General features: G+C 38.3%; 1 protein-coding gene and 1 long non-coding RNA gene across 6 annotated transcripts in view; one reads left to right on the forward strand and one right to left on the reverse strand.

Annotated features, from left to right (window-relative positions):
• SVEP1 (sushi, von Willebrand factor type A, EGF and pentraxin domain containing 1) overlaps window positions 1–22,959 on the forward strand; it is a 317,149-nt gene extending 294,190 nt beyond the window's left edge. The window contains 4 exon segments of the mRNA XM_021001765.2: window positions 9,072–9,167; window positions 12,958–13,053; window positions 19,749–19,842; window positions 22,358–22,959. Coding sequence (XP_020857424.1) covers window positions 9,072–9,167; window positions 12,958–13,053; window positions 19,749–19,842; window positions 22,358–22,388 — 317 coding nt within the window. The 3' untranslated portion in view covers window positions 22,389–22,959.
• Window positions 1–23,119, reverse strand: part of LOC144456835 (uncharacterized) — a 301,200-nt gene that overhangs the window by 119,860 nt on the left and 158,221 nt on the right. The window lies entirely within an intron of this gene.

Genomic DNA, 23,119 nt, shown 5'->3' on the forward strand with positions numbered 1-23,119 from the left:
CTTCCTACAACAGGACAGGCATTCCCTTTATAACAGTTCTGCCATTTGGTTCATTTAGCTTCTGTCTGAATACCACTAGCAACAGGAAGCTCCATATATTCTTAGGCAAGGTATTCAATAGCTCTAATTGTCAGAAAACTCTGGCTCATGTTGAACTGAAATCTTTCATTATGTAATTTCTGTCTATTGGATAGAATTTGACCATATTGAGCAACAAACGATGCGTTCTCCCTCTTCTAACTCTTTTCTTTACCCTTCACAAATACAAGATGCTTCGGTGTGGAAAACTGCACTTGTCAATGCTAAACACGGCCTATTTTTACAGAAGCAGCTAGATGGCACAGAAATAGAACACTGGGCCTGGAGTCGGGAAGACCTGAGTTCAAATCCAGCCTCAGATACTAACTGACTATGTGTTCCTAATCCTATTTGCCTCAGTTTCTTTAACTGTAAAATAGGGATAATAATAGCACCTACCTTCCAGGATTGTTGTGAGGATCAAATTAAATAATATTTGTAAGGTGCTTAGCATAGTGCCTGGTACTTAGTAGGCACTTAATAAAGGTTTGTTTCCTTCTTCCCTCATTCCTCAAAACTTAGGAATTAATATAAGGGAAAAACTAGAAGGACATTTTGCTACTCTATTTCATGGGGAGAGGGGTACCGATTGATATAGCATTTAGGAACTCTAAACACTAAATAAGGACATTATTTGGGAGTAAGGAGTGGTGGTGTGGAAAGATGGAAAACCAGCAGGCATGCTGGTAACTTTGCTGTTCATGGCCTGGCTATTTGTAATTCTAGTATCTTTCAATGGCTTTGGTTACAGATATGTACTGTCTTTCAGTTCTATGTTATGGCCACTGGCTAACCACAAAGCCACCAATTTATAAAGCATTTGCTACTAAATAGTGGGGAAAGTGGGGCCTTGATCACTTCTACCTCTAGCAATCTCCCTAATACAAGGACAACCCTTCAAATGTTTAAAAACATATATCAAGTCTTTTATTAGTTTTATCTTCTCCAACATAAACATACCCAATTCCATCAACCATACTTTGTGGCATGATTTCTAAATACCTTATTATCTCTAGATGCTCTCTTATGAGAAATCTGAAGTTTATCAATATTCTTCTAAATTTGAATGTAATATTGTAGATGGAATTAACCCTGTCAAAGAACACAAGAAAAATTATGATCTGTACACTGTTCTGTTTCTGCAGCCTAAGTTTGTGTTACCATCTTTCACAGCTAGATTATAATTTTGGCTCATATTCATTGTTTAGATAACTTTTTTTAAGAAAAAAAACATGTTTTTTCATACAAACTACAGCTAACCCAGAAATCCCCTGTCATGTCATTGTTCAGTTGATATTTTTAACTGTACGTATCAGACTGCTGGTTTCAGTCTAATATTTCAGCTCTTGAGATTATTTTTAATCTCAATTCTGACATGTACTCCAATATCTAAACTCATTAATTTTGAAAGCATTTAATACATTTTCCCATTCATTTATAAATCTAAAGAGCTGATAAACTCTACTAAGTTTTCATTAAAATTATTTACAAAAATGTTGATTATGACAGGGCAGACAGAGCTAAACCTGTTCAATACCTAAGTGAAAAAATGCTAAGCTGATCATTAACCTAGCCACTTTTATAGTTATCACCCAAATATATCATGCCAATTACAGCTATTGCTGAGTTAATGTTACATGGGGATTTTGCTATTGATGTTTTAAAAGACACTCTCACTGTGACATTACCATGAGATCCATTTGTACATAATGAATTCACAGTTCATGTATTTCATCTAAGTATGAGAGTTTGGACTTGTAAGATATAATTCAAAAAGAAAAATTTGACACTAATAATAATGGACCATAGAATTGCAACGAGCCTGCTTTAAGATGAAAATCTATCTTTTGTGTGTGTGTGTTACCATATCACTGATGCTTGAAACTCTACTAATCCTTTGGATTATTGTGTGGTATTATCCTTTGTTAATATGCCAGTGACCCCTGGCTTTGGTAACAAAGGCAGTATCTACCTCACCTATAAGGTGAGGAAAACACCTTACCCCCTGTAAAGCACTCATTTTAAAATGAGCCATTAAAAGTAATAATAGCAGCAACTCAAAATTATATGTTTTTTTTATAACTCACAGCAAGACCACAGAGCATAGTGGATAGAGGGCCTTCCTTGAAGCCATTAAGACCTGGATTCCAGTCTTACCTTTGACATATATTAGTTATGTGACTCTAGGCAAGTCACGACCTTCCTTTGTCCTAGGCCACTCTCTAATGCTATTTGCAAGTTGCAAAGAATTTGCCCCCCCCAAAAAAAAGTTGCAAAGAAACATGGATCTGCTTTGGTAGAAGAAGCTTCCTTACGTGGGATTTTCTTATGCCAATGAAATCACAGGCCCAGTCCTTATCTTTTACAATCCAAAAATTGTATTTTGGTCCAGATCTCCTATTTTTACAAGAATAAGAATTTTTTTTTCTTAATTTTTTTAAAGCATTTATATTAAACAATTGTAGTAGTGCTATCTTCTCTCTCTGATAAAGTGAATGTTGATTATCAGTAAGATTTAGTTTCTTACACAAATAAAAATGCTAGAGAAATCGAAGACAGTGAAGTTTTTACTTTCATAATGATCTTGAGAAAAGTTCTATTGGTAAAATCTGACCAAAGCTGCTTATTTTAGCTGTTTTTGTGGAAAACTTTTAGGTGCCTGAATTAAGATATCTTTTGTTTGCCTGAATTTTTTGAAACATGAGATTCATTCTGTTCTTGTAGCTTGTTTAGTTATGTCTAAAAAACAAAGTGGATATGACATTTATTTCATTTCCCCAAGGGGTACCCATACAGAAAAACTTGTCAAAAGGTTACTGGTTTGGAGTGCATTGTATGTTAAATCTTAGTCTGAGTCAGGGAGCAAATCATATGGCATTCATTCTCCTTTCCTTCACCTCCTTACAAAATGTTCTTTTCACACTCCATTCTCCCCCTCATCAATTCTTCTCTTCCTCAAGGAGGTGCCAGTAACTGAATGATAGAAGAGGAGGCATTATGCATTGTGGACCTATGTTTTACCCAGCTAAACATTATGAGTTGTAAAATAATACATTTTTGCTTATCTTCTCCAGTGGCTGTTTAAAGATAAACTCCAGTTGTAAAAAATGCCCAAACTATTGATGGAAAAAAGTTGTGGGTATAGTTATGGTAATCCATTCTGTAAACTAGAACAGGCAACTAGGTTGTTCAGTGGGTAAATATTAGTCTTGGAGTTAAGAAGATCTGGATTTGAACCCTGTCTGAGACATAAACTATGTGACTCTAGGCAAATTACTAAACCTCACCAAAAGTTAGAGCTGAGTACATTCATGATACGAATGTTTACTGAGTTTTGGGGTTTTTTTAGTTTTCAGCATTTACTTCTACAAGATTTTGAGTTCCAAATTTTCGCCCCATCTTGCCCCTCCCCCCACCCCAAGATGGCATGCATTCTGAATACCCTTCCCCTAGTCTGCCCTCTCTTCTATCTCCCCCCCCTTCTCTTATCCCCTTCCCCTTCTATTTTTCTGTAGGGCAGGATAGACTTCTTTACCCCATTTCCTGTATTTCTTATTTCCCAGTTGCACGTGAAAACATTTTTTTTAAACATGTTTTTAAAACTTTGGATTCCAAATTTTCTCCCTTCCTCCCTCCCCACCCACCCTCATTGAAAAGGCAAGCAACTCAATATAGGTTATACATGTGCAGTTATGCAAAACACTTCCATAGTAGACATGTTGTGAAAAACTAACTCTATTTCCCTTAATCCTATCATGCCCCCCCATTTATTCTATTCTTTCTTTTGACCCTGTCCCTCCTCAGAAGTATTTGCTTCTGATTACCCCTTTCCCAATCTGCCCTCCTCTCTATCATCCCCCTGCTCTCTTGTCTCCTTCTCCCCCTATTTTCCTATAGGGTAAGACAGATTTCCATACCCAATTGAATGTGTATGTTATTCCCTCCTTAAGCCAAATCCTATGAGAATAAGATTCACTCATTCCCTCTCACCTTCCCCTGTTTCCCCTCCACTGTAAGAGACTTTTCTTTTCTGTTTTTTTTGTGAGATAATTTACCCCATTCTACCTCTCCCTTTCTTCTTCTCTGAGTATAATCCTCTCTCATCCCTTAATTTTATTCTCCAGATATGACCCCTTAATCTTCAACTCACCCTGTGCACTCTATCTATCTATACATACATACATACATATAATTTTTCCCTTTCCTACTACCCTAATACTGACAAAGGTCTCATGAGTTATAAATATCATCTTTCCATGCAGGAATGTAAACAGTTCAACCTTAATAAGTCTCTTATGATTTCTCTTTCCTGTTTACCTCTTCATGTTCCACTTGAGTCTTGTATTTGAAAGTCAAATTTTCTATTCAGCTCTGGTCTTTTCATCAAGAATGCTTGAAAGTCCTCTATTTCACTGAATGACCATTTTTTCCCCTGAAGGATTATACTCAGTTTTTTTTTGGGTAGGTGATTCTTGGTTGTAATCCTATCTCCTTTGCCCTCTGGAATATTATATTCCATGCCCTGCAGTCCTTTAATGTAGAAGCTGCTAAATCTTGTGTTATCCTGATTGTGTTTCCACAGACTTGAATTGTTTCTTTCTGGCAGCTTGTAATATTTTCTCCTTGACCTGGGAACTCTGGAATTTGGCTACAATATTCCTAGGAGTTTTCCTTTGGGGATCTCTTTCAGGAGGAGATCGTGGATTCTTTCAATTTCTATTTTGCCCTCTGGTTCTAAATATCAGGGCAGTTTTCCTTGATAATTTCTTGAAAGATGATGTCTAGGCTCTTTTTTTGATCATGGCTTTCAGATAGTCCAATAATTTTTAAATTCTCTCTCCTGGATCTATTTTCCAGGTCAGTTGTTTTTCCAATGAGATATTTCACATTGTTTTCTAATTTTTCATTCTTTTGGATTTGTTTTACAGTGTCTTGATTTCTCATAAAGTCACTATCTTCCAATTGCTCTATTCTAATTTTTAAGGAAGTATTTTCTTCAGTAATCTTTTGGACTTCCTTTTCCATTTGGCCAATTTTTCTTTTTAGGGCATTCTTCTCCTCATTGGCTTTTTGGACCTCTTTTGCCATTTGGGTTAGGCTATTTTTTAAGGTGTTATTTTCTTCATATTTTTTTGGGTTTCCTTTAGCAAGCTGTTGACTTGTTTTTCATGATTTTCTTGCATCATTCTCATTTCTCTTCCCATTTTTTCCTCTACTTCTCTTACTTGCTTCTCAAAATCCCTTTTGAGCTCTTCCAAGGGCTGGGACTGATTCATATTTTTCTTGGAGGCTTTGGATGTAGGAGCTTTGACTTTGTTGTCTTCTTCTGGTTGTATGCTTTGATCTTCTTTGTCACCAAAGTAAGATAATATAGTCTGACTCTTTTTGAGCTGCTTGCTCAAGATCCCAGCCAATTACTTGAGTTTTAAACTCTTTGTTAAGGTAAGAGTCTGCTTCCAATGTGGAGAATGTACTGTCCCAAGCTTCGGGGGTTTATACAGCTGTTTTCAGAGATACTTGTAGTGACCTGTAAATTTTCAGTTCTTGCAAGTTCTTGCAAGGTGGTATGATAAGGGGCGAGGTGTTTACTCCTTTCCTGGCCTGTGCTCTGGTCTGTTAGTGACCACAAGCACTCCTTTCTGTCCTGGAACTGTGAGGAAGGTTTCCTCTCCATAGCCACTACAAGCTTCACCAGGCCAGCGCTCCTCCTCCCCCCAGGACCACCCCTCAGAACTGTGACCCAGATCCAAGCACGGGCAAAGCAAGAGATTCCTGCCTCAGTGCTGGCAGAGATCTCTGAAATCCCCCTCTGATCAGCCAGTGGATTCCCCCTCAGTCTGTGGGCCTGAAGCTCAGGAGGCAGCTGCCCCCCAGCGCTGCTCTGGGAATGGAGCTGAGACCCTGTGTTCCTCTCTCAGCACCCCAGAAACAGACTTTTCCCTTTGACCTTCTAAGTTGTTTTTGGCGTTCCTGGGTTGAGAAGTCTGGAAACCACCACAGCTACCCTCATCAGTTCTCTGAGGCCTGCTCCAGGTTTGCTGCGGCCTGCACCCCGATGCCGCACTGCGCACCTCTATCCACCTGGCGCGATATACCTTTCTGATCAATCATCCAGATTGTTGGGCTGTAAATTTGTTTCACTCTGTCTTTTTGTGGGTTCTGCTGCTTTAGAATTTGTTTAGAGCCATTTTTTATAGGTATTTGGAGGGGTTTGGGGGAGAGCTCAAGCAAGTCACTGCTTTCACTCTGCCATCTTGGCTCTGCCTTCAAGAATAAGAACTTTGTAAGATAAATTGGGCAAAGTATTTTCACAGTCTTACAAATAAGTAAACTAAAGCTTAGTGACAATAAGTCATTTGTCCATTGTCCACATATCTACTGTCAGTGAGTTTTCTGAATCTAGGTCCAATGTATTTCCCACATAGCACATCTGCCTTTCTGACCTTATCATTAACACCTTCTGATGAGACCTTTTCCAGGTAACAGCTATCCAAGGCAAACTTGGATAGAAACTTGGATAGAAACAGGGCCCACTAACCCATACATCAGGTTCCCAGTGGGCTTCTATTGACTTTGAAAACCACATATTGATATTTTCTATGTTTTATGGTCTTTTTATTTATTTTGTTAAATAATTCCCAGTTACATTTTAATCTGGTTCCCTTGTACTGTAGAGGCCCAGGGGCTGTGTGTTTGACATTTCTGGTCTAAAGAGAGATGTGTTTTGAGTTCAGGGAGGGGTCAGAGGAGACAGCAAAGAGTTCTATTCAAAACACCAGGCACTCCTGAAGGAAGGAAGGCTCAGGCAGGTAGCTCAGGGCTGAAAGCATGAATGTGAAGAGTGGGGCACAATGGAGGTGGGGGTGGCCATTCAAAGAGCATTGCAAAGGCATCAAACAGTAGTTCCAACAGCACCGGTTTTCCCCAAGGATCAATTATAAATTCCTCCCTTTGGCATTTAAGGCTCTTTATAACCTGATCCCTTCCTAACTCTCCAGTTTTCTTAACACATTACTCCTATTTATGTACTTTATGGGCAGCTAGGTGGCACAGTGAATAGAGTGCCAGGCCTGGAAGTCCCCGGGCAAGTCACTTAACCCTGTTTGCCTCAGTTTCCTCATCTACAAAATGAGCTGGAGAAAGAAATGGCAAACCACTCCAGTATCTTTGCCAAGAAAACCCCAAAAGGGATCACCAAGAATCAGACACAGCTGAAACAACTAAACAACACACACTCTACAGTGCAGCCACATTGACCTACTCAGTGCTGCTCCTCCGGCACAACACTCCAACCTTCGCGTCTTCCATCTTGGTTTCTTTGCTCAGTCTGGAAACTCTTCCTCTTCAGTGTTGCTTCTCGGTTTCCCTAGCTTCCTTCCAGAGACTTAGCTTGTACCACTTTCTGAGTGCCTTCCCAAGCTAAAATAGTTTGTGACTGCTTTGTATGTATCTAACATATACTTATACCATACTGGTTGTGTTCCCCAAAAGAATGGGGGGGTCCCTTAAGGGCAGGGACTATTTCTTTGTATCTCCAGGACCTAGCACAGTGCTTGGTACACAGGAGGTGCTTAGTGAATGTTTGTTCATTGATTGATGTACCTCTTCCCTCCTCCTGCCTTTATTTATCTGCTGGTATTTTCATGATCATTACAACTAGTTAATAAAAATGTAAAACAGTAGAGATGCAAGAAATGCTTTAGGGATAATGTCGTCTAACATTTTTTTTTAAGGTATGGACGTTGAGGTAATTTATGCAGAATTTAGTTAATGAAAGAACAAGGACTAGAATCTGGATCCTCCTTACTCCTCAGTCATGAGGGGGCCTCCCTTTCTACCATACTGCCTCCAACTTTGCAGTCACATGTCTTTTCTTTAAAGGTTTGAGTATAGAGTAAACATTTATGATCAATTGTAGCTAAAAGCAAGAGAGGGAAAAGGCTACTTTACAAACAATAGTACTTGTTAGTATTGTAGAGAAAGCCTTATACAGGCCAACTTGTGCATGCTAAATGTTGATTCTATATTCTCCTGTTCTCTTCCCCCAACCCTCCCCCAGAAAAAAAAAAAAACCCTAACAGGAACAGAAACGTAAAGGATAAATGATGGTTTAGGTTAAATAAAAGTCTTTGGTGGCCTACACATCTTTAATTATATCTAAATTGCTATATAGGTATTGGCAATTAGGTATTTGCCACCTCTGCTATAAACAGAGCAAATGAGAGATATACTGTACTTTGACATGAAAGATTCAGGTGTTGTTTATTTGTTGAAGAAGAGTGGTGGGGAGGGAAGGGGGAGGATTGCCAGGGTTGTTTGAGTTCAACTTGTGATATTATTGGTATGCAGAAATCCAGAGATAAATTTGCTGTACTAACGTTCAACACCTATCCGGTAGCTTATATTCATAAAGAGTTACTTGCAGCACTGAAAGGTCACATGACTTGTCTAAAGTCATGTGGAAGAGACAGGTCTTAAAACCTAGGTCTTTCTGATGTTGAGGCCAGCACCTTATCCAAGCAAAACTGGACAGCCAGAATGGGAGACCATGAAATAGTCTTTCCTAGAGTGTAATATGTTTGAGAGTCCTCCCTTAAAGACAAAGTGGTGAAATTAAATGACCCTCCAAGGTCCCTCTGAGACTTGGTTTTCTGCTTCTCTGATATCAGGAATTTTGATTATTTTGTGTGTGTGTGTGTGTGTGTGTGTGTGTGTGTGTGTGTGTGTGTATTCTCAAAGCATCCAGTTCTGTACACTAGAAATTGACTAGGTCTGAGATTTCATAAATCAAGGGATAGATGGAGAGAAGCAGTACCATACTATAGTAATAGGCAATAAGAGGTCCCTACATGGTCAAGTTCTGTTTGGAGCTTTATTAACACAGCTTATCTCTCTTGAAACTCAAGAATCAAGGACATATTATGAATGGGAAACCAGCCATGGTGATTCTGATGAGTGCTATTGATTTATATTCATTCTCATTTCCTTTACAGCTGTCTGTAGATTCCCGTGTCAAAATGGAGGAGTTTGCCAAAGGCCCAATGCATGTACCTGCCTGGAAGGCTGGATGGGACGCCTCTGTGAAGAACGTAAGTGTCTTTTATTAACAGTGTTTAGAGAGGATATGTGTGTGTATGTGTCTAGAGGAAGAATATGAGTCTCTCTCATAATACCATGTTTTTGAGGTGCCCCTTGCTTTAAAAACAACAACAATAATAATAATAATTAGTCTCTTGTAGAAATTTTAAACTAAGTCAAAAAAGAACTTAACATAATGAAAATATTTTATTTGATAAACCAACTTGCCAGAGCACTGACACACATGTTATATATGCCTTCATTAGCTTAAATCCTTAATTCATCTTTTCTTACTCTTTTTATTAACATGTGCTGAAACAAAAAAATTACTTATTAAAATCTTTCTGTCAGGCCATGGTTAACCCAAGCTGTCTATTGACACCCATCCCAACCAATCTAAAATTTTTCATCTCAATGACTTGGCTGAGGCTCAGAACAGTTAAGTGACTTGAGTGTGATCACACAGCTAGTAAATGTCAGAGGTGGCACTGAACCCAGGTCTTCTGACATCCAAGTCCAACATTCTCTCCATTTTGCCAGGCTTTATCTCTACAATCAAAGATGTATAGGTAGGCAAATATGGGGAAGATTCTTATTTGTAAATCTCATTCAAAAATACAAAAGAATAAACCATGTCTGGGCCATTTATTGATTTATGACTTCTCTTGTGACTGGTCCTTTAACCAGTTTTGAATCTGCCTAACTTGCATCACCTTGAAAACATCTCTCCATCTTGTTTTTTGTTTATCTATAGGTGCTTCTGAACTTCTAGCTATAGTAACTGCATCAGCCCTATATAGACGTGGGTTTTCAAGACCTTTAAACAGCCTGACTAGTGAAAATGTCAAGGCTCATTTTCTTAGCTGTGTTTAACAAAGCCCTTGTATCCTAGAAAACCAATTTTCTACTCAGGGTCACTGTGATCTGCCAACTTGATTTAAGATGTAGTCCTAAACACATCAAAAGGAAAAGACAGCTGGCTTACTATGTTCTGTTTCTGAGAACATACAGAGGGACTGCAGTGTTAAGGGAAGATCTAGCAATTTCTAAGAAATGTTTTCACCACTTTCATAAACATTTATACCTAGAGATTAAGAAAACATCTTCACATCACAGCAGAACTCCCTGAGGTTTATTAAAATACAATACACATTCTGAGATCCCAGGGTTTTATAAGCTGGTCTGTCTGGCCAGAAGAAGAAAAAGCATTAGTACATGCCTGGCTTAGCCTCTCAGGAAGCAGCCAGGCTCATTTAAAGACACAGATAGCTGCATACAACTGAGCAGGGGGGCATGAGAAGGGAGAAGGGAGGAATCATAGGAACACAGATACTGAAAACATAAAGGTTCCATTGTTATTGTTTTAAATGGTGATGATAAAAACATTTATTAAACACTTAGGAACACAGATACTGAAAACATAAAAGTTCCATTGTTATTGTTTTAAATGGTGATGATAAAAACATTTATTAAACACTTAGGAACACAGATACTGAAAACATAAAAGTTCCATTGTTATTGTTTTAAATGGTGATGATAAAACATTTATTAAGCACTTACTATGTGCCAGGTACTCTGCTAAGTGCTGCAGATACAAATACAAACAGACATGTTGTCACCTCTATCAGACTGTGAACTCCTTGAAGTGGGGGCTGTCATTTGCCTTTCTTTGTATGCCCAGCACTTACCAGGTGGTTTGAAATTTTCCAGAGATAAATGTCTTATTTTATAGTAGCTTTTATTACTTTTATGCATATATATATATATGGATATATGTATGGATATATATAAATGTGTGTATGTATAACATATAGACATATACACTTATCTGTTTATATATTACATCTCATTTCCACCCCTCAGTCCCCCTCAATAGCATGTAAGCTCCTCAAATTCAAGGACTATTTTTTGTTTTGTCTTTGCATCTCTAGTTCCTGGAATAAGCCCTTACACACATGAGATGCTTTTTGGATTGGACTAGATTAGGTCTAGCACTGCTGATGACTCAAGTCTAACAACGTAAATGAAGCTGACGATAATTGTTAGAGATGAGTTGATTCTTCTGTGGAGATTTTCTAACAGGTCCTACAAAGAAGGATTTTTTTTTGCCTACTTGCCCATGAATACAGTTTGGGCTAACCCTGGCCTCCTATAAGCTAAAACAGAGTTAGCTGTTACAGGAGATAATTTGGTAGTCAGTCAATACGTGCAGACAACTACAAGAACTTTTTTCAAAATATGATTTGCAGGGTTTTTAATGTATGTTCTAGACATGTTATAAGACCTGTAAGGTTGCTGTGCTTTTAGGACTGGAGCTCAGGTTTACTGACTCTAGAACCAAAGTTCATTGTACTTTATACCCAGTGTCCTGGTTACAAGTGAAATCTACATCCACTAGTGTTTGTCACTTGCTGTCACTATGTATTGTAAATATGTGTCTTCCTATAGTTGTTAATGGCCTCAGAACTTACTAGCTGTGTGACCCTGGGTAAGTCACTTAACCCTATTTTCTCATCTGTAAAATGAGGTGGAGAAGGAAATGGCAAACCATTCCAGTATCTCTGCCAAGAAAACCCCAAATGGAGTCATGAAGAGTTAGACACAAATGAAAAACAATGTTGTTAGCTTGTATGGGCCAAATTCTCCAGTAGGTTCAAGGCAGACCTCCTGTGCTTAGAAATTGTTTCCTCATAAATGAACATATGAGTGTGCAGAAGGGATAAGGATCCATTTGATTATTCCATTGACATCCCCACATTTGGAAACTATGCATTCAATTTTTATTCTAATTACCAGAATATAGTTGCTGTGTGTGTGATCCCTGAATCCTTACACCCTTCATTGGCTTACTAGGGTACTATATTAATGTTACTCATAAAACTTCTACTTTGTGGAAGGATGATAGGAATGTATCAGTTTTCATCCCTACCCTGTGGCTGTGAAGTCAGCACACACACACACACACACACACACACACACACATGAACAGGCATCAGCCATTCATTCATGGTACAGATGCTGAATGAAAGACAAAAGAGAAACAGGAACATGGTGGGCAGAGAAATCCACCTGTCCGTCTACTCTTGCCCCACCTACCATGTTCTACCATTTCTTCCTTTAAACCCAACCCTCTAGGCCAGGAGTTCTTAATCTATGGTCCACAGACTTCCCCCCCCCCAAAGGATCCCAAAGGACAGATTTCATGTTACTTTGCCCCTATGAACCCAAAAGAGTGCTAGCTTTAAGTCCAAGGAATGGAGTTCAAATCCAGCCACTTACTACTATATGACCCTGAGCAAGTAACTTGACCTTTTGGACCTCTGTTTCCTTATCTGAAAAAATAAGTAACTAACTGCAGTACCTAGTACACATATTAGGTACTTATTTGTTAACTGATTGACTAGATGGCCTTTGAATACTTTTTCATATCTAAATCTGTGAAATGGAGATAATAATGTTTAATGTTAATGTTCCTCATGGTTATGGGAAAGAAAATTCTTTCTAAAGTCCTAATGAAGTATAAGTTATTATTATGACAATACTCAAGAAATAGAGCAGGAGACTCCATTCAACAATGAAGTAAGTTATACCCTGTGTCTTGGTTCCAGATTGGTTTTGATGATAGGGTTTCCTTACATGGTACCTTTTAAGGACAATGCACTACTGTGATTTTCTATTAGAGTGTAATCTGATTTTCTCCCCTTAGAAATAATAATCATTTGTTCATCTTTGTGTGTGTGTGTGTGTGTGTGGTGTGTGTGTGTGTGTGTGTGTTAATCTTGTCTTTTTCTACCTTTTCAGCAATATGTATTCTTCCCTGTCTGAATGGTGGTCGCTGTGTGGCACCATATCAGTGTGAATGTTCGGCTGGGTGGACGGGCTCCCGCTGTCATACAGGTAGGCATCCTTTGGCAGTTTACAAAAGTTGTAAAGAATTAAATCTGCTGTATTTTGAATTCCTTAGTTCCTCCTTTTGGATGTTGAACATACATAGATTAACAATACTTAGACTTGTATATGTAGACGTAATTGAAATGTACTAGCTATTGGCCAGAATTCAGACCCATTCAAGAGACTTTATTACATACTTCCTTGTTACAGAGTGCTATGCTGCTATGTAAAATGCTAGGTGAGATATGGACATCAAAAAGACATCCTTTCTACCTTTATGAAGTTTAGTGTCTAGTGGATTATGACCAACTAGAAGTGAATAATTCCAGCTCTTTCTATTCATCTATGATCCCTTATTTTGATCCACTCTTGGAACTGACCCAGAGAATTAAAGGAATTTCCAAAAAGGAAGAATATCTGATTTTAAATGATCTTCAGTCAAAGGGCCACATTTGAGGACCTAGAGCGCCATTTGTGGCCTCGAGGCTGCAGGTCCCTTGCCCTAAGTCCTAAACCATGTAAATAGATGCAATTCTGTTTCACTGAATGTATGTAAAAACATCACTTAGAAGAACAAAAATGATTTGTTTTAATTAGTATAAAAACAATTGTAACAAATCATTTAAAAAGGCAATAATTTCTAATTTCCCACTGAAGATAAATCCAACAAAGAGATGTCATCTTCCAAACCTAGGTAGAAGAAGGAAATAGGAAAGCAGCCAACTGCAGTAGATTCATTGATTTTAAAAGTCTCTGTGTGTATGCTAAAGGACAAAAAGCCCTCTTTATGAAAAAAAAAATGAAAGAAAGAGAAAGAAAGAAAGAAAGAAAGAAAGAAAGAAAGAAGGAAGGAAGGAAGGAAGGAAGGAAGGAAGGAAGGAAGGAAGGAAAAGGATTTTCCAAATTTTTGGTTTACCAAATGCTAAGCAAATGAAATTTTGCAATATTTTTATTTATTAGGTTGGTAAGACCCCAAAAAATAGGTGACTGAATTTCTCAGCAATTTGTACAATATTTAGATTTAGATAGACATACTTATTTATCCACACGTCTTATGTATCTGAAACTGAACTTATCATCTTTCACTCAAAACCAACTCCCTTTGAAAAAGGCCCTAGTTTTTGCATTTGTTACCACAAATTCTTCTAAGTGAATAACCTTGAAGTGACCTTTGACTTTTGCCTTTCCTCCATCCCTGATATGAGGATCTTTATATCTCCTCAAGCTTCTGTCCAGATTTCCTGTATAAATGTCTTTTGGATTTAGCCTTCCCTCTCTATTTGAAATACCACTACTATAGAGCAGATCCTTGTCACTTCATGCATGATTTAATGAAGCAGCCTCCTAACCATTCTTCCTGGTGCCACCAGACTTACTTTCCTAAAATGCTATTTTCATCAGCTCATTGAAGACCCTCTAATTGATCTCTACTGCCTTCTGTGTCAAAGCCAAGCTCCTCTGCTTGGTTTTCCACAGTCTGGTCCTCCATGTTAACTTACTACTCTCCCACAAAATGTACTTTTCACTCCAGTTAGGCCAACCAGTGTCTTCACTGTTCTCTACCTGCCAGATTCATTCCTATTTCTGTGTCTATGTTCATATTGTCCCCCCTCCTAGACTTTCTTTCCTCTAACTGCCCAAATCCTTCCCATTCTTCAGAATCCAAATTGTCTCTTCCTTTTTGAAGTCCTTTCCAATTGCTACAGCCCAAATTCATCTCTCCCTTGTCCCAACTCCTATTGCACTTTTAGCCAGTACTGCATAGTTTAGCAATTGATTGTTCTCTAATTGTTTCACATAAAATAATATGATTGGATAATAGAAAGTGCTCCAAAGTCATAGTGCAGTTTTAAGCTAGTGGTGGTGCAGTAGAGAGTGCAGGACCTGGAGTCAGGAAGACTTACCTTCATGAGTTCAAAACTGACCTCAGAAGCTGAGTAGCTGTGTGATCCTGAGCAAGTCACATAACCCTGTTTGCCTCAGTTTCTCATCTATAAAATGAGCTGGAGAAGGAAATGGCAAACTACTCCAGTATCTTTGCCAAGAAACCCCAAATGAGGTCACAAAGAGTCAGACACAACTGAAAAAAAAAAGACTTAACAAGACTTTTGGAACACTCTGTATTGAATATTTGAAAACAAGCCTTTTAACAACCCCAAATTTGTCAATATTGCGAAAGCCCACTTCTTTAACACCAATATTTTCCCAGTGGTGGTAGATGACTAAGCATTATGGTGCACCTAGATCACAGAAGAATTAAAATTACCAATAACTAAATATAAGCTGACTGTGGCATACTAAATAGGATCTGCAGATAAGAAGCAGTGCTAACAACATTGCCAAGCATACCAGCAGATCATGTATTGATGAATGAGGGACAGCAGATAGACAACTGGAGGTGCTACATTGGTACCATAGTGATACTAAAAGACTGAGGAAGGCTTCCAGTCCATGGGCAAATCTTCTATAAAAGATTTAGGAGAAAGTGTGGATGAGGCAGCTGGATACCATAGTGAATAAAGTATGGGAGTAGGCATCAGGAAGAACTGAGTTTGAATTCCATCTCAGACATTTACTAGCTGTGTAACCTGGGGCAAGTTACTTAACTTCTTTCTGCCTCAGTTTTCACATCTATAAAACAGGGATGATAATACCACCTACCTCACAGAGTTGTTTTGAAGATCTATTTAAAGCATTTTGCGAACCTCAGAATACTATATAAGTGCTAGCTAGCTAACAAAAGACCACACAGGATGAGAAAACCTGGGAGGGATTGTGGTCAGTGTCACTTGGCACTGCACCCTCCCTCCCCCCCCCCCGAAAATATGAATCTCACAAAATAAAGAATTGGTTTGGTCATCTCATTTAGAATGTAAAATCCTTGAGGGTGGGGATTGTTTCACTCTTTGGCTTTGTATCCACAGTTCCTGGCACTTGGTAAGTGCTCAGTAAATGCTTCTTGATTAATTCCCAACTAAACTGTAATCTCTTTAAGGGCAAGAAACAAGTCATGGACTTCTTTTTTATCTCCCACAGCATCTAGCAAAGTACAAAGAATGCAGTAAGAACTCAATGTTAGTATTTCTTGGGGTTTAAATTTTCAAAAGACCTTGTAAGGGAGCTATAAAAATCTTAATTTTTGTTCCATGATTTGGACAAGTTCTACAATTTAGTGTGTGATATCCACAATGAGTGTGGCTTTTTAGAGACACAGCTATACACTCCATGCCCTGTATTGTGAAATGAGAGCAAAAGTAGACTTGGCAGAAAGCCCTTCATTCTCTCAGCAAATTGGCTCTCATTTAGAACTGCATCTGTATCTCTCTCCGCAAAGGGACAAAAGGCCTCTCTCTAGAGATCTTTTAATATCTGTCTTCCTCAGCCTTTTTTCAGGTTGTATTTTCTATTTGAACTGAAGCTCTGATTAATGATTGGTTGGGTTTTTTCACATTCAGTCTCTGCCTCTCTCCTCTTAAACTACCTACACTGCAGTCCTGTGTTCTGTGAGCATCATATGCAATGGGTGACATCAGAAAGACAGGATGGCCACTTCTCCAGCCTTATTGTGAAAAATAAGCAGACAGGTTTCAGTGATTTTTTTTTAAACAAAGAAAAGGCTATCTTTCAAAGCTCTGGTTCTTCATGGTGACAGTCTTCATACTAGCCTGCAGCTGCCTGGCACATAGAAGAAGCAAAGTTTAGCAGAAAGGACCCTGGATTTGGAATGAGAGGACCCAGGCTTGCATCCCAGCTCTGCTGCTTGCTACTACTCGTGTGACCTTGAGCAAAGCAGTTTTTCTGGACCTCAGTTTCCTTATCTGTAAAATGGAGTTGAACGGAAGGACCTCTAAAGTCCCTTTCGGTTTGTGATCCTAACTGAGGCAGATGTCTTACTTAGACGAGGAGCATGTTCTCAACCAGTGAGGCCTGTTTGAAACAGTCAAGATGGCAGGCAGGAGCTGAGAAGTGGTTTCAGTAAGGAGTTTTTACCAATCTAGGTTCCCCTGGTTACAAACATGGCATGTTACTTCCTTTCTAAAATGCCATGTTTGAAGGATTCATAGAGAGGCAGGGCAGACAGATGAGAGTGGAGGTGTAAGGGATGATGCCTCAGTAATCCTCTACCCCCGGGCTAACATTAGGTCCCTGATAACACCTAACTTAGAAGCACAGTCAGTGAATAGAATATGTGCAGCTTTCCTGCCCTCAAGTTTTTGTTAAGTATCTTTTAATCACGTTCTTCCCCCCCCCCATTTGGAGATACATACATATATACATATAGCTGTAGTCATGCCATATTTTTAACATTTCAGCAAAGTTAGCCCCATGTTATCCATTTATTCATTCTTTCATTTGCTGTCTCAAAACCTGCTCTGCTGGATAATTTCCTTTTTAATAAGTTGCAGACAAGTTCTGCTTATCTGCTATCATTACTCTGAGCTTTGTCATCATTTGAGGAATAAACTCCTACCCATATCTTGCCATGGGCAAGTTTTTCTCAAATTTGGAAATTCTTGTTTTTCCATCCTATTTTTAGTCTGCAAGCACTAAACTTAAAGTCATAAGAAAAAAATACAGTTCAAGTCTTGGATCTGCCAAGATGGTATATCATGGAAAAGTCAATTTATCTCTTAGGGAATCTGTTTTCTGTCATAGTATGTCATGGAAAAGTCAATTCATCTCTTAGGGAATCAGTTTTCTGTCATAGTATATCATGGAAAAGTCAATTCATCTCTTAATGAATCAGTTTTCTTATCTGTAAAATGGGTTAATTGTAACTTTGCTGCCTATCTCATAGAATTATTGTAAAGAACAAACTTGGCAAAGTGGCCTAGAGTTTACTGAGTAGGTAAATGACATGGTCAGACCTTCACTTTAGGAAAATCATTTTGGCAGCTGACCATAGAATAGATTAAAGTGAAGAAAGACTTGAATCAAGGAACTCTACTAAGAAGCTGTTACAATAGTCCAGACAAAAAGTGATACAAGTGGTGGCTATGTGAGTAGAGAGAAGGGCACATATACAAGAGGTATTGTAAAGTAGAAGTTACAAGATTTGGCAACACACTGGATATGTGGTGTGAGTAAAAGTAAAGAATCAAGAATGACACAGAAATTGTGGACATGAGTGACTTAGATCCCTGGACAGTAATAAGGAAGATGGCAAGAGAAGAGGGCTTGATGGGAAAGATGATGAGTTCTGTTTTGGATACTTGAATCTTAGATGTCTACCAAACATCCAGCTGAAAAATACCCAAAAGACAATTGTTGATGTGGGACTGCAGCTCAGGAGAAAGACCAGGACTGGGCTAGATATATATAGATCTGGTAATCATCTCAGTAGGGATGAATATTGAACCTCTGACAGCTGGTATCATCATGTGAAAGTACAGAGCAGGGGTTCTTAACATGACATCCATGGGCTTTACTTTTCATATTTTGATAGCTGTATTTGAGTAGAATTTGTTTCACCTGTAATCCTAGGTGTTTTATTTTGTGCATCTAAAAACATTAGTGTAAGAAGGAATCCACAGGCCTCAGCAGACAGTCAAAGGGGTCCATCTCTTTCTCTCTCTATCTCTGTCTCTCTCTCTCTCTGTCACACACACACACACACCCTCCCCTCACACATACACACACACATACACATAAGGTTAAGAACCCCTAGTATAGAAAGGAAGGAAAAGAGAGCCTTGGAGGGATACCTATGGTTAATGTACTTAGAAGCTTCAGCAAAGACTAAGAAATGATCAGACAGGTAGAGGAAAAATGAGAACAGTGAATAAGAACAGGAAGAGAAGAAAACAGTGGCATAAAAACACTGAGCAGAAAGAGTATCCAGAAGAGAGAAGGTGATCAACAATATCAAATGCTTCAAAAAGCCATTAGATGTGGTAATTAGAGGATTTGGGGTGTGTTTGTAGGGGACTGTTCAACTGAATGATAAAGTCTTCAAAATACTTATGCATTGCCCTTTCACCCAGCAATACTACTACTAGATCTGTATCACAAAAGAGATAAAAAGGAAAAGGACCTAGATGTACAAAATATTTATAAGACGTTTTTCTGGTGGCAAAGAATTGGACATTGGGGGATGCCCGTTAATTGGGAGACGGCTGAACAAGTTGTGGTGTATGATTCTGATGTGATACTATTGTGCTATAAGAAATGATGAGCAGAATGCTCTCAGAAAAACCTGGACTTATATAAACTGATGCAAAGTGAAATGCGTAGAACCAGGAGAACATTGTACAGAGTAACAGCAATATTGTAAGGTCAAGGATGAATGTCTTAGCTGTTCTCAGCATACAACAATCCAAGACAACTTTGAAGGACATGTGATGAAAAATTATATCCATCCCAGAGAAAGAACTAATGGAGTCTAAATGCAAATTAAAGCATATTTTTTACTTTATTTTTCTTGGGTTTTTTTGTCGATGTTTTCTTTTACAACATGACTAATATGAAAATGTGTTTTGCATGACTACACACGTATGACCTATATCAAATTGCTTGCCCTCTCAATGGGAGGCAGGGAGGAGACAGGGAGGGAAGGAGAGAATTTGGAACTCAAAATTTTAAAATGAATGTTAAAACACTTTTACATGTAATTGGGGAAAAATAAAATACTAAATAAATAAAAAAGTGAATTGTGAAAAAATACTTATGCATTAAATACACATGTATGTTTTTAAATGTAGCTGTTTGCCAGTCTCCTTGCTTAAATGGTGGGAAATGCATAAGACCAAATCGATGCCATTGTCTCTCTACTTGGACTGGACATGATTGCTCAAGGTAAGCCAACCAGACAGTGACATTTAGTTGAGGATAACTATGACTCAAAGCTGTTTTTAACTAAGTTGCTGTATGTGTGACCCAGTGGAAAATCCAGCAGTCACAACTTCAGTATAAGTTTCAGGATCCTTACTCCAAGAACATTGACTTGCAACAATATGAGTTGATGACAAAAGCCAGGAGATGCCAGAGGGAAAGACTGGAATGGGAAAAAAATCATACCTAGAGGAGGTCAGTTTAGATATGAGAGTTACTCATGAGAAATCAAGGGGAACAGTTTAAAGAGTATCAGAGCTAGAGAAGAGACTATATAAATCTCAAAAGAATTGAAAATAAGGAAATAACAGAAGAGAAAGGACAGGGAAATAGCAGTCTGAAAAAGAGAGGCTTTCCTTGGCTAGGGTAGATTTGTGTTGCACCCTATTGTAGTAATGTCAGAGCAATAGGACAAGGGAAAACTTCAGATCATTGGAGAGGATCCTACAAGAAGGAATTAGGGGTACCCCTCACATTAGAAAGCTGGAAAAGAAAGAGATGGAAATTGACAAGAAAGGCAAACTGGTATCAAAGGAAGCAACTGGGAGAAGAATCTGGAACTAGCTTCCCCTTTGTGATAAGTTCAATATTTGTATCAGAAGGAAAAACTAAGAAGATACCTTGAAGTTCTTGGGCTCTGATTGCTTTTTTCCTCAATTCTTTTGGAGGAGAGTGATTGCAACAGAACCATAATCTGTCATAAGTTTTCCCTATAAAACTTTTTTCAGTGAAAGGATATCATCATTTAACATGAAAGTCCTCCATTGTAGGGTTATTTCAAAAAAAATTTAAATGTGAGGACAAGAAAAAGGACTAGTTCAGGTTTTTATAGTGCTTGGCAGATTATAAAATGTTTTCTTTAAAAGCAATGCAGTGATGGGTAGGATGGGCAAAAAATATCCCCATTTTATAGAGAGGAAAAAAATGAGTCTCAGAGATTGTGAATTGCTAATGGTCACACAGGAGAGTGGGAGCAATAAAAGAAAGAGGGGATGAAGGATGAGAAAGAGTCGGGGCAGAAAGAAAAGGCATTGAAGGAAGGAGCTAGCTAAGTAGCTTCGACCCCAGAGGAGTGTCTCTGTTTTCCTACTGTTCTTGTCAATAGTGAAATTCACATTCACAGTTCAGTTTGGTGAGATAGTAGAACCTTTTTTTTATTTCTGACTTTGAAGAATGGGACAAGGAGTAAAGATATAAACCAAGTCCCAAAGCCTTTCCTCACTGGTGGAGATCAAAACTCCATGTTTGTTACATAAATAATCCATGTTATATCAGGTTTTCACCATATGAAGTTATTACCCAGGAGACAAGATTTAAACGGCAAAACATCTAACTCTAAAGAAGTCACTTTGAAATAGAGCTGTGTTATAATTTTAATTCTTGTCTCAGGGAAGTGTTTCTTTATCCTCCCAGGGAAGTGATTTGATCAAATTAATCTGTACTAAAGTTGGTGACTCAATTTATTACTGGCTGTAAGAATAATAGCACTACAGGGTTGCTTTTTCAGAGATTTCAAGTCATATATATCTATAAATCCTTATATTTCAGTATGTGGTATAGTAGGAAGGTAATGGAATCTGGAAACCTGAGTTCTAGTTTTCATTCTGATATTGAGCTATGCTTTAACTTGGGCCTCTCTTCAAGCCTCAGAATCTTTGTGTATAAAATGGAGGTGGGGAATTGAAGGGGAAAAGGGGAGGGCAAAAGTTTGGAAAAGATGCTAATAGTAGGGATAGTAACAATAATAATAATAGCATTTGGACGGCACTTTAAAGTTTACAAAGCACTACATGCGTTATCTCATTTGATCCTATAAATTATCTCTAATATCTCTTTGAGCTCAGTGGTTGTGTGATATTCTTGCCTGTCACAATGAATAACTCAATAATGGCCTAATTTCCAACATCAATAACAGGCCAGTCCTAGCATTCCTGGCCTTCCCTAAATTAGAAGTGTTTAACCCATAGCCCACTGCCCCTAGCTGCCTATACCAGATTAAAATGTCATGGGCAAATGTTTAACAACAACAAAAATACACACACACACACACACACACACACACACACACACACACACACACCCATAGATAGCATTCATTTGTTGTCTCCTAAGTCAATATACAGTCCTAGGCATCTGTTTCTATTTGAGTTTGACGCCACTATCTAAATCACACCTCATAGATGGGTAAGCCACCATTTACTTTACCTTCCTATCAAGCTGACCTCATCTGCAAGACTTTAAATGATTTAAAGGAAGGGATAGTATCTTCTTGGATTTGTCTGTATCCCTCAAAGTTCTATACAGAGTAAGTATTTAATAAACACTATCAATAAAAGTCAATCCATGAATGAAATTCTAAAGGATTTAGTAATCCATTGCCCCAAAACTGCCTGCATCCTTGGTTAAATTCCACTCAGTATGACTTTCCCTCTGCCTGTGGACTGCAGTTCACTTGGATGGATTTGTTTTTTCTCTACAGGAAAAGAAAAGCTGGGTTTCACCCCTTCTAACTATCCCACAGCAAAGCAGCTCTCTCAAAAAGACAAGCTCATCTCTCCCAGCCAGTCCCTGGGGATTCTGGAACATGGACATTAAAAATCCAACATGGTGCTGGTTTTTTTTGGAAAGTTATTTTGTTATTTTTGTTGTCATTGTTTTTGTTTCTATTTTAATTTTGTGATATATTTTCCTTGAGTTTTCCATTAAAAATCTGCCTGTATTTTCATATGCAAAAATGTATATTAAATATATGCTGCTACACCCACACAAAATGTACATATTCTGCCATCTATTAGGGAAATTCATGTATACATTTTGGTCACAATTTTTTAATTCCTTTAAATATATTTATCAAATATAAGTTTCACTGCCAAGCAGTGTAATGCAGGCTTCCCATTCCATGGACTTCCCAGAACCACAGCATAATCTAGAAGCCAGGCCATAGCTAGATAACTGGTTATATTAATGATGTGTAAACCATCCCACAATTCTCTAGTATAGTTTAAGTTCTTAGACACTGTACTCCATGAGGATGAATAAATGAAGGAGGAGAATCTGGTTCACCCCTCCTATATAATGTGGCATCATTTTCTTGGAAATGTTTATAACAAATTTTTTCATCTTAACTTGGCTAGATATTTAGTGATTAGACTGACTCCTCCCCTTCCCCTTTTCCCTCCATATGAGATGCTATAGACAGCAGGAATAGCTGGTTACCATGGAAATAAAAGAAGCCCAGCTG

This window comes from Phascolarctos cinereus, unplaced genomic scaffold, assembly GCF_003287225.1.
Source record: "Phascolarctos cinereus isolate Bilbo 61053 unplaced genomic scaffold, phaCin_HiC Scaffold_4;HRSCAF=312, whole genome shotgun sequence".
Classification (NCBI taxonomy): Eukaryota; Metazoa; Chordata; class Mammalia; order Diprotodontia; family Phascolarctidae; genus Phascolarctos; species Phascolarctos cinereus.